Consider the following 12,296-nt stretch of genomic DNA (forward strand, 5'->3'; position numbering starts at 1 on the left):
ATGCTACCTTTGAATCGTATGCGATGCACAACACTGCATCATATGGGATGCACTGCAGCTGTTTCCGCTAAAGCGTGATTATTCATTTACCGTAATTTATTGAATTTAGAGCACAGATTCCAAGAGTTAGTAGATGGCTTCATTTTGAACAATTATCAAGTAGGCTATGGAGAAATGTTACAGAGATAAGGGAGGGCAGTGGATGAATGGGCCCAAATACTGATTTATTTAATTTATTTATTAAATTTATATGGCCTCCCAACTCACACACAATAATTCATAGGATGGAGTAGGCAACCAGTAATCTTAGGACTGAATTTTGACCTTGGTCAAATTTCCAAAAGTCCTCTACAAGCAAACAATTTTACATACATACATTCTCATCATGCTATTCTCTTTTGGGGCAAAGAATGTTATGCCAAATGCATTAAAATGTAAGAAACAATAAGCCAAATACATTAAAGGCATGAAATAAGAAAAAAGGAAATAAATATAATGACCCCAGCTTATAAATGCTGTCCATCACTATTCTTCATACCTTTTTATCCTTGTAAAACATCCTTGTTTACTTCAGTCCATTCATTGCTTCATGCATTGTCTTTTTGTTCTGTCATTTTTTTCAACTCTTTGGCAGATTCTACTCAGAATCTAATCAACTATAGTTTTCTTAATTTTCAAGTTCCTCTGGACACATTAACTCTTCCTTCATAAACTAATTTTGCAGTTTGACTCTCATTTATTATTTCTTTTGTTGTGGTCAAACCCTAAAGCAACCAAATCACTTTGAAGACACAACATGAATGTATTAAGCATGCAAACAATTATAGTGTACTGTGAGTTTCCAGCAAAGCAGTAGCAACTTGTTGGGCAGCCCTGAGCAAAAGCAGAACCACAGCTTATAGGAGCCCTAGTGGAGCAGTGGTTAGAATGAGGTATTGCAGGCTAATTCTGCCGACTGCCAGCAGTTCGAACCTGACCAACTCAAGGTTGACTCAGCCTTCCATCCTTTTGAGGTCGCTAAAATGCGGACCCGTTGGGGGCAATATGCTGACTCTATAAACTGCTTAGAGAGTGCTGTAAAGCACTATGAGGCATATATAAGTCTAAGTGCTATTGCTATAAGTGCTATTATATACCTTTGGCCCACTACATTGCAAAGCCAAGACAAAGAGAAGGTAGACACTGTATGCATTACAGCATGACATTGGACAGTTTTATATAAATCCATGTGGGTGACCTTCTTGCTATTTATCTTTGCCTACTAGGTCAGCATGCTAGCTATACTGTTTTGAGATATGGTCAGTAAAATATAAACAATTTGACTTACTGATTCTTCTCCTTGTCGCTACTCAGGGTCAATTTGGCTTGCTGTGAATGTTTTCTTACAAGGACACATTATCCAGAGGTGGGCAATTAATTTTCCCAAGAGATCACATGAGAAACTAGGACTGTTGTGGAGGGCTGCCACTGCTTGCCACCATCCTCCATTGATGCTGTTGATGCCCCACCACCCTGCCAATACCATCCCACTACCAACATCCTGTCCCCAATGCCAATACTGCCAATACTGTGGCTGGACAGGGACAGCCAAAGGGGTGGATGTGGCCCATGGGCCATGAAATGCCCAGATATGCATTAGTCACTTCACTGATATGGAGGGGCTGATCTCTATATGGGGAGGGGAAAATCTCATAGTTAGTGAATGCAGCCTTCATCTTTGTATATATATTTTAAAGAAATTTTATATATATATATATATATATATATATATATATATATATATATATATATATATATATATATATATATATATATATATATATATATATATATATATATATATATATATATATATATATATATATNATGCTACCTTTGAATCGTATGCGATGCACAACACTGCATCATATGGGATGCACTGCAGCTGTTTCCGCTAAAGCGTGATTATTCATTTACCGTAATTTATTGAATTTAGAGCACAGATTCCAAGAGTTAGTAGATGGCTTCATTTTGAACAATTATCAAGTAGGCTATGGAGAAATGTTACAGAGATAAGGGAGGGCAGGGGATGAATGGGCCCAAATACTGATTTATTTAATTTATTTATTAAATTTATATGGCCTCCCAACTCACACACAATAATTCATAGGATGGAGTAGGCAACCAGTGATCTTAGGACTGAATTTTGACCTTGGTCAAATTTCCAAAAGTCCTCTACAAGCAAACAATTTTACATACATACATTCTCATCATGCTATTCTCTTTTGGGGCAAAGAATGTTATACCAAATGCATTAAAATGTAAGAAACAATAAGCCATTAAAGGCATGAAATAAGGAAAAAGGAAATAAATATAATGACCCCAGCTTATAAATGCTGTCCATCACTATTCTTCATACCTTTTTATCCTTGTAAAACATCCTTGTTTACTTCAGTCCATTCATTGCTTCATGCATTGTCTTTTTGTTCTGTCATTTTTTTCAACTCTTTGGCAGATTCTACTCAGAATCTAATCAACTATAGTTTTCTTAATTTTCAAGTTCCTCTGGACACATTAATTCTTCCTTCATAAACTAATTTTGCAGTTTGACTCTCATTTATTATTTTTTTTGTTGTGGTCAAACCCTAAAGCAACCAAATCACTTTGAAGACACAACATGAATGTATTAAGCATGCAAACAATTATAGTGTACTCTGAGTTTCCAGCAAAGCAGTAGCAGCTTGTTGGGCAGCCCTGAGCAAAAGCAGAACCACAGCTTATAGGAGCCCTAGTGGAGCAGTGGTTAGAATGAGGTATTGCAGGCTAATTCTGCCGACTGCCAGCAGTTCGAACCTGACCAACTCAAGGTTGACTCAGCCTTCCATCCTTTTGAGGTCGCTAAAATGAGGACCCGTTGGGGGCAATATGCTGACTCTATAAACTGCTTAGAGAGTGCTGAAAAGCACTATGTAGCATATATAAGTCTAGGTGCTATTGCTATAAGTGCTATTATATATCTTTGGCCCAGTACATTGCAAAGCCAAGACAAAGAGAAGGTAGACACAGTATGCATTACAGCATGACATTGGACGGTTTTATATAAATCCATCCATTCTTGCTATTTATCTTTGCCTACTAGGTCAGCATGCTAGCTATACTGTTTTGAGATATGGTCAGTAAAATATAAACAATTTGACTTACTGATTCTTCTCCTTGTCGCTACTCAGGGTCAATTCGGCTTGCTGTGAATGTTTTCTTACAAGGACACATTATCCAGAGGTGGGCAATTAATTTTCCCAAGAGATCACATGAGAAACTAGGACTGTTGTGGAGGGCTGCCACTGCTTGCCACCATCCTCCATTGATGCTGTTGATGCCCCACCACCCTGCCAATACCATCCCACTACCAACATCCTGTTCCCAATGCCAATACTGCCAATACTGTGGCTGGACAGGGACAGCCAAAGGGGTGGATGTGGCCCATGGGCCATGAAATGCCCAGATATGCATTAGTCACTTCACTTGTATGGAGGGGCTGATCTCTATATGGGGAGGTTGGAAATCTCATAGTTAGTGAATGCAGCCTTCATCTCTGTGGAGGGCGCCTTTTACTGCTACAGTCTATAAGACCAAACTACTTAAGCATACTTAATCCATCTCTTTGGGTTCAGTCCATATCCATTGAGTAACTATATATATTTTAACCTGACCTCTTCTTGTTTTATCACACATGTAGCAATACTTATGTATTTACTATAAATGCATTAAATATCTAAAGGTTTGGTGGGCAGTACTTCAGGTCAGCCTTGACTCCTGGCAACTGTATAATTTTCTTGGCAATGTTTTTGGAAGTGTTTTGCCATTGCATCTGTCCTGAGAGTGACTGGTCCAAAGTCATTTAACTAAGTCTTCTCTGTTAAAGTAGGATTGGAACTTATAGTCTTCTAGTTTCTATTCTAATACCTTTAACCACTACACCAACTGGCTTTCTAAGGGAATATTACACTTCCTTAGCTTGCCCCGTCACTGGAGGTTTTTAAGAAGAGACTGGACCGCCACTTGTTTGGAATGGTATAAGATCTCCTGCTTGAGCAGGGAGTTGGACTAGAAGATCTCCAAGGTCCCTTCCAACTCTGTTATTCTGTTATTCCCTGCCCACAGTGTAACCATTGACTAAGAATTTCCTTATTTTCCTACAGGATTTCTTACATCGTACTATTTTCATCAGATACATCAATCTTCATGTAAAACACCCCATGATTCTTACCTATTCACTTTATTGTATCTTCCTTTATATCAAAGATGAACAATAAATTGTTTCTCGGATTCATACATTTCCCAGTAACCAACTAAAGAGGAAAAAACATGGTCCACCAACATCCTGCCTAGCATAAAGCTTTATTTCCCAAAAAGTGATACTGTTTCAATCACAGTTGTGTCAAATGCCTTCCTAGGTGCACTACTAAGCAACCTAAACCTTTTTTTTTCAAATTTTCATATTCAACTTTTTAATCTTCCCCGTTGTGTAGGGAGAAAATAGTGGCGTTCTTCGTTTGTCTAACAAAGATGCTCTTTTTCGTACCGATATTATAAGCAAGTCGTACAGTCTCCATATGAAACTACATTTATATTTTAATATTTCCCCAGTTTCAATATCTACATGGTGTTCCCTCCATTCTCACTGCATCTGTGACTTCCATTTCATATTTTTTTAAAACATTAACATTTATGGCATTCATTTCCATTCTAATCGTCAAAATATCATTATGATTCCCATTTTTAATTTCATCCACTCTGCTGGAACCGTCTTTTTAACTTTTTTTACTCACTTCCAGAAGTTTTTTTTTAATTATTAAACTTAACCATTCCTTGTTTTGTTTGTAACAGAATAATAGAGTTGGAAGGGACCTTGGAGGTCTTCTAGTCCAACCCCCTGCTCAAGCAGGAAACCCTATACAATTTCAGATAAATGGTTGTCCAGTCTCTTCTTAAAAACGTCCAGTGTTGGAGCACCCACAGCTTCTGGAGTCAAGTCATCTACATTCTATGCAATTATCTTTTTTCCTTCCTTCCTTCCTTCCTTCCTTCCTTCCTTCCTTCCTTCCTTCCTTCCTTCCTTCCTTCCTTCCTTCCTTCCTTCCTTCCTTCCTTCTTTTCTCCCTCCCTCCCTCCCTTCCTCCCTCTTCCCCTTCCCTCCTTCCCCTTCTCTGTTCTTTCTTCATTAATATATCTTGGGAATGGAATGTGCATGAACATTTGAATACATCTACAGAAATCTTTCCCCAAAATACTTTTAAAAAAGACTTTGAGCACTCTTTTCCTGTATATTTTTTTGCAAACAATATTTTCAGTTATAACATCATTCTTATTATTGTTTTATGAGTATGCTATTGTTTGTGCACTTTCCCACTTTATGTGCCCATGTTTGTACAACCTTTCTGCAGAATATTGCATTGCAAAACTTAGAATGTCATGCAGTAGGTGGAGTATAAATGATTACTAGCTAGGATGGCAGTAATATTTCCTCTAATATTCAATGTAATATACCTTTGAATATTAGTTGCTAGGGAACCTAAGCAGCAAGATGCTAGTTGTGCTAATGTACATTTTGATAACACTGCTTTTCATAATAGAAGAATTGGGGTCATCCAAAGAAGATGTTAGGTGAGAAATAAAAGATATGAAGAGGAGGACTTAATAATGTTGAACTATGGAATTTACTGCCCGAGATATAGTGATGGCCAACAGTATTAACATTCAGAGATAATAGCCTATCAGTTTTGTTAGTATGTCAGATATATGCCCCCTGCTGTATTAGTGGGAAGACACCTCCTAAGATCAGTTGCTAAAAACATAAAAAGGCTAGAGGACTAGAAATGGTCCTTTTTGAGAACTTCTACAAACATTTGATGGATTATTGTGGTGAAAAAAAAATGATACTGGATCTCTGGGACTGAGTCCAAATAAAATCTCCTGGGTTCTCATATAGACAAACTACACATGGTCTTAACTGTTGTGCCTGCAGCTAAGTTGCAGTTACTTTCTTAAACTCAGGAGATTGAAGGGATTATTTTCAAATTCTTAATGGACACAAAACGGGGAGTTATCTTTTCCCTTCTCAGTTATGATCTTCCCAAATGTAAGCACCCTTTGGGCTAGAACAGGGGTAGGCAACCTTGGCTCTTTTATGACTCGTGGACTTCAACTCTCAGAATTCCTGAGCCAGCATGGCTCAGCATGGAAACCTCTCCCTTTCCCCTCAGCATGGCTGGCTCAGGAATTCTGGGAGTTGAAGTCCACGTGTCATAAAAGAGCCAAGGTTGCCTACCTCTGGGCTAGAATCAGAGAGCTGTAGGGGCACAGTGGTTAGAATGCAGTATTGCAGGCTAACTCTGCCCACTGCCAGGAGTTCAATTTTTGACTGGCTCAAGGTTGAATCAGCCTCCCATCCTTTTGAGGTTGGTAAAATGAGGGCCCAGATTATTGGGGGTGATATGCTGATATTGTAAAATGCTCAGAGAGTGCTGTGAAGCACTATGGATTGATATATATGTCTAAGTGCTATTGCCTTTAGAAGAAAAAGAGATAATGTCTCCTAAGGAACTGTGGATGTTTAAGTAGGTAGATTTTTTTTTTTTACAATAGACCATGCTCAGCTCATTTCTTGGATAAATCTTTTCTTCATTTGGTTCCTCCAGGACACTGTATTTTTGACTTCTTTCAGTAGAACCTGTGATATCCACACACTAAATTATTAAAGATTAATTCTCTCCATCTATTAACATTTTATCTCTCCAACTTGTCTTTTATTTAGAATCTCCCTTTTTTTTCTGTATGAGCATCATTGGCAAATCTCGCCTGTCTCCCTGGATGATGGTAGAATGGTTTTCAATCCATATTTAAATGGAAAAGAGAAGCTTTGTAAACTGGGTTTGGCAACATGGAACCCAGGGCTCATCAAATTAAGCTGTTTTGCTTGTCACACTCTTTTGTTTCTTGGTCACCATCTATTCAAATAAAGCATCACACAAAAGACCTGCCTAGAGGGCCTGAATCTCTTGAACCATAAAGGTGGGGAAATAAATATCACGGCTAGGAATAAAAACCATCCATCAGAGAGCTCAGTAGCTCCTGACAATGAGAGAGGTGTGAATCTCTCCTAAAAATAAATGTAAAAATGTCAGGTGCTACAGCTCTCTATAATGCACAGTGAAGCATGCCATAAAATATTACTTTGTCTCTCTTTTCCTGACATGCTTGGGTTAAGGATTTCTTTTTTCCCCCTCTTCTGGATGGGAGCATTCACTCTTGCAGCTTTGCTTTTAAGAGGTGAAAGGAAAATTCATTTTATTTCCAGAAGGTCTGAGACTAGCATTGTGTCTGAATGTGCGTGTTTCTGTGTGTGCTTTAATGGAGGCCGAAATTGGCCTTTAAATGGGCATTCAGTTTAGCTTATTCACCGTTCAGATTGAGAAAATGGATATTTACTTGGCAGCTGCCTACTTTTTTTTTTTTAAGAATAAAAAGTCAATTGGCCCGCCGTTGGCAGGGGAGCAGGAACTGGCAGGCTCATGATTGAGAAGCTAGATGGGAATGGGGAATTTGGCCTGCTAATGATGGAGAGTTTAGGTGGGAATTTGACTTATTTGTGAGTCGGCCTAGATGGAATTTGTCTTACTATGATTCAAATGGAAAGGTGTAATGGGAAATTTAACTGACTATGATTCAGAGGCTAAATAAAATTCAGCTTACCTGTGACTCAGACACAAGCTCGAGTGGAGGAAATAGGTTTATTAATGATTCATATAATAAATCCTTTCCACTGTGCCATCTTGAGATGTTATGTTAGCCTTAGACTTTCAATGTCCTCTGAATATCACTGTGCAGGAATATAGTTTAATAATGCATAGAAAAGGTCCCTTGTTCAGTTCTCATAATTTCCAAGTAAACTTATCTTAGAAGCAAAGCTAAGAGAGACTTTTCTTTTCCTGAGGTTGTTTGTAGAGGACCTTTTCAGTGGCAATAAACAACCCTTGGTAAGATCAGGAGGACTAGAGCTAAGAAATAAAGGCCGTACATAACTGGTCAGCATCTGAAGGCAGAAAATGAAATAACAGGTGAAAGATCATTAAAGAGAGATCAATTTAGAACTAAGGAGAAATTTCCTGACAGAACAATTAATCAGCAGAACAGCTTATCTCCAGAAGTTGTGGGTGCTCCATCACTGGAGGTTTTCAGGAAGAGATTGGACAGGCATTTATCTGGAAAGGCATAGGGCAGTGGTGGTGAACCTATGGCACGGGTGCCAGAGGCGGCACTCGGAGCCCTCTCTGTGGGCACACCTGCCATTGCCCCAGCCTTGCCTCCCCCCAGGACCCCCTCCCTAGCAGCCTCCCTGGAGGAGAATCGCCCCCGAGCATGGCCCATGCGGAGCAGTGCAGCCAAGGACATGGCAGCCAGGCAGTGTAGACAAGACTCTGCCCTCATGCCCCATCATGCACAGTTGATGTTGTGGGGCGCGGGCAGAGGGCGTGGCCGCCATGGCACTGTTTGGCAATCTGCGGCGGGCCCTGGAGGCAGTGAGTGTCCCTGCGGGCAGGTGGGGTGGGGGCGGAAGGGGGGCAGGCCCAGTTTTTGGGCACTCGGTCTCCAAAAGGTTCGCCATCACTGGCATAGGGTTTCATGTTTGAGCAGAGGGATAAATTAGAAGACCTCCAAGGTCCCTTCCAACTCTATTATTCTATGTTTGATATTCTATTTGTTCATTTAAAAGATGGATAAACTAGTATCCCTTTTCTTCCTTTTTGTATAGACTAGCAATACACTGATGGTGATTTTCTACAGCTGTTAATCTGTTCCAAGGGAAGATGGATATTCTAGCTTCCAATATCTCCTTTCAAGACTGACTCTCTTGTTTGTCTCTTCTTTGCTTTGATTTTCTACTAGGTCTGTCAAAATCCTTGGGGCTTATTGAAGGCTATGGTGGTCGTGGCAAAGGTGGCTTGCCTGCCACTCTTTCTCCAGAGGAGGAAGAAAAAGCCAAGGGACCCCACGAAAAATATGGCTACAATTCCTATCTCAGTGAGAAAATATCATTGGACCGCACCATACCAGATTATCGTCCAACTAAGTAAGTCTGAGATTTTCCACCAGAGAGGAGGAGCAATTCTACTATTTGATATTGGGATAAGGTGGGCCAGTGTTTAAGGACAGAGTGGTCTGCCTCCTGATCCAGGTCTCTTAAAAGCAAATTAGTTTCAGTGATAGAGCTACTTCATGTGATCTGCAAAGCCTTGAAGACCAGCAGATACTTGGAAGAGAGATACAAGAGAATAGCTGATTGCCCTTCCCATTGTTTGATATGTGGAATGTGAAAAGATTCCATTTTTTTTAATCTCATTTTTTTCTAGCAACAATGGCTACATGCAAAATCATTAGTTTGAAATGCCATTTTGATTTGGTCTTAGGTTTCTGCTTATATTGAATGTTTTCCCAATAATAGACTTGGACCCATACTGAATCCTCTAGTTATTGCACAAAGATCAGTGCACCAAGTGTGACCATGCTAATATAGTGATGGTGATGATAATTGTAATATTGATTATGAGCAGGTAAAAGAATATGAAGTAAATGTTGTTGTTGTTGTTGTTGTTGTTGTTGTTGTTGTTGTTGTTGTGTTGTTGTTGTTGTTGTTGTTGTTGTTGTTGTTGTTGTTGTTCTTCTTCTTCTTCTTCTTCTTCTTCTTCTTCTTCTTCTTCTTCTTCTTCTTCTTCTTCTTCTCCTCCTCCTCCTCCTCCTCCTCCTTCTCTGGTTTGGGGACACATTAATATCAGTCAACCCCTAGTTTAAAATTCCAAAATGTTGGGCTCAGGAACCCCCTGGGGACAATCTGTCCATCTGGTGTAGGCATCCAGAGAAGATCTGACGAGGTCTTCCGTCCTTGTGAGATCATAATGTATGCACTATGCAACAGACCTTCTGAGCTTCAGCCACTAGTTCCAACTTGGAAGACTATCCTCCTAGAAATATGTATGTCCCTACTTAGAATTCAAAAAGAAATTAAAGCCTGCTGGATTGAGTGCACCGATGGTCCTTAGCTGACCTTGGTGCCTTCTTGCAGTCTGTGTTTCACTGTTTTTCTTTGTTTTTGCTATGGTATATTTATCTTCTTGTTACTTGCCTAGAATCTCCTGGTATGGTGAATGAAGTCTGGATTCCCAGGCAGGAGGGGCTGCATTCCAGAGAGCAAAGAGGCAGCAAATCATGGACAGTTTGGTCTGGAGAAAGAGGGTTTTTTAACCTAAATGTTGGGCTCCTCCCAAGCAATTCCCAGAGTACATCTATAGTTATGCTAATAGTTGCTTTGGTTTGGCAAGATTCTGTCTAAAGGTATGGAACAATGAAGGAAACTGCTCAGAAGTAACTCCACATGTCTTTCCTGGTTTGGGGGGGTATTAGCCATAAAAGTCTGCAAGATTCTTTAGCAGTGGTGGGATTCAAATACCTGAACATCTGGTTCTCTGCGTGGATGCAGGCCTGGGCCTCCGAGGCCTAGAATGGACTTCCCGAAGTGACATCCATGCACTTCGTGTGGACTGTTTTAGGCCTGGAGGCGTCCTCCAGGCCTAAAATGGACTTCCAGAAGTGACACCCTCGCACTTTCAATGGGCCATTCTTGGCCTGGGAGATCTCCTCCAGGCCTCCGAGGCCTGGAATGGACTTCCAGAAGCAGCATGAGTTCAGCCAGTTCTCTGAACTCAACAAAATTTAGCTACCAGTTCTACCAAACTGGTGCAAACCGGCTGAATCTCACCACTGTCCTTTAGCCAGGTGTGCCTTGCTTGGACTTGAATTGTAGACTAGAAGAAGTTGGAAGCAACTTAGAAAGACAGAGAATCACTTTATATACAGTTCAGACATGCTGGGTTTAGAATGAGCTCTTTTACTGTTTAGTATCATCTGACTCATCTGTGATAGAGCATGCACACTCAGTAACACTATATGCATCATGTAATATTTCATAACACCCGTAATACTTTTAGTGTGATCTTATTAATGTTCATCCTCGTATTCAGTAGGTGTGGCGTTTACATTATAATGAGGCATAATAAGTTTGCAAGTTAGTAGAGTTCAAATCTATGTACAGTCCTTGACTTTAGAAAGTTTGAACCCAGTTCTTATCAGACTCCACATTTCCCATGGAGAACTTGCTTGTTATGTCAAAGAACTAGTATCATTAATCAAAGAAATTCCTACTTACTGAAAACATTACTCAAAGAGGCCTCTGTCTCCTGCTCTGGGGAGGGGGTGGGGCTGACAGCTGGCATAGGAACTGGATAAAAGTATTGGAAAGTATTAGTAAAGTAAGTGAAGAGATTCACATTTGCTTTGTGGCTTCCCAATCTAGTGCATTTTTGGAAAACCCATGTTAGTATCTATAGCAATGGGCACAAAGGCATGAATGCCCCAGAGGTCATTAGTTGCAGATGGAGCATCAGTAGTTTCTTGGTGTGGTTTATGGAAATGCAGATTTTCTCAAAGTGAAATGGGGCAAAGGATCCTTAAGAAAGAGTCTACTGGGTCTCAGAAAAGCAGGTTGAGAGGTCCTTGGAGAGCCCCAGCCTCAACAACATATCCAAGGATGTCAAACAGCTTTACCAAGTGAGTTTAGTGTAGCTGATTGATCAAGAGAGGTACTTTGCTCCAAGCATCTGTATATTTCATCTTAACACAACAATGTAGGCCTTGAATCACAATTTCTTTTCCTCAGACATGGAAAGGAATAACTTTTGTCTAACCTCATAAATGTTTTAAAATGACACTGGCAGCCTCTCTTCCTATTCAAGCTGAGTCTTGAGTGGTTGTCATTCTGATCTTTTTTTTTACAATGTGTAGATCATCTCCCCAAAGGTGAGATTAATGCACAAACACATCTCATTGTTTGGATCAGTGCTGATGTTAACAGCGGATCTCATTCTTTCCATTTCAAGTGTTCATACTATGAGTACAATCAATAATGCTGCCGAAATGGTGTCAATGGTGTGTAAAGATTGAGGGAATCTGAAGGTTTGCAAAAGATAATGCAATTTGTAAAATAGACATGAGAAACAATGCCTGTTAGAGACTCCAAAGCAATCCATTGAGAATTGTGTGTGATTAGGAATCATGGTATACGAATAGACTATGGGGAAAGTGAGTCATGGACTGTAGGAGGGAAGGAATACAGTGAAATTTCCTAGGAAAGGGCATACTTGACTAACTTGAAAAAATAATCATTTCATCGTAGGCCCTGCTTATAGCAGGTGCAGATCTGCTTT

General features: G+C 40.0%; 1 protein-coding gene across 1 annotated transcript in view; it reads left to right on the forward strand.

The window, feature by feature from the left end:
- Positions 1-8,909: 8,909 nt before the first annotated feature.
- The window catches only part of GALNT17 (polypeptide N-acetylgalactosaminyltransferase 17), a gene marked incomplete at both ends in the record, with an annotated part of 169,641 nt that continues 166,254 nt past the window's right edge, over positions 8,910-12,296 (forward strand). The window contains one exon of the mRNA XM_015823963.1: positions 8,910-9,109. Coding sequence (XP_015679449.1) covers positions 8,910-9,109 — 200 coding nt within the window. The remainder of the gene's footprint in view (positions 9,110-12,296) is intronic.

The sequence above is a fragment of the Protobothrops mucrosquamatus genome, unplaced genomic scaffold (genome assembly GCF_001527695.2).
Source record: "Protobothrops mucrosquamatus isolate PMUCROS unplaced genomic scaffold, P.Mucros_1.0 scaffold2059, whole genome shotgun sequence".
Classification (NCBI taxonomy): Eukaryota; Metazoa; Chordata; class Lepidosauria; order Squamata; family Viperidae; genus Protobothrops; species Protobothrops mucrosquamatus.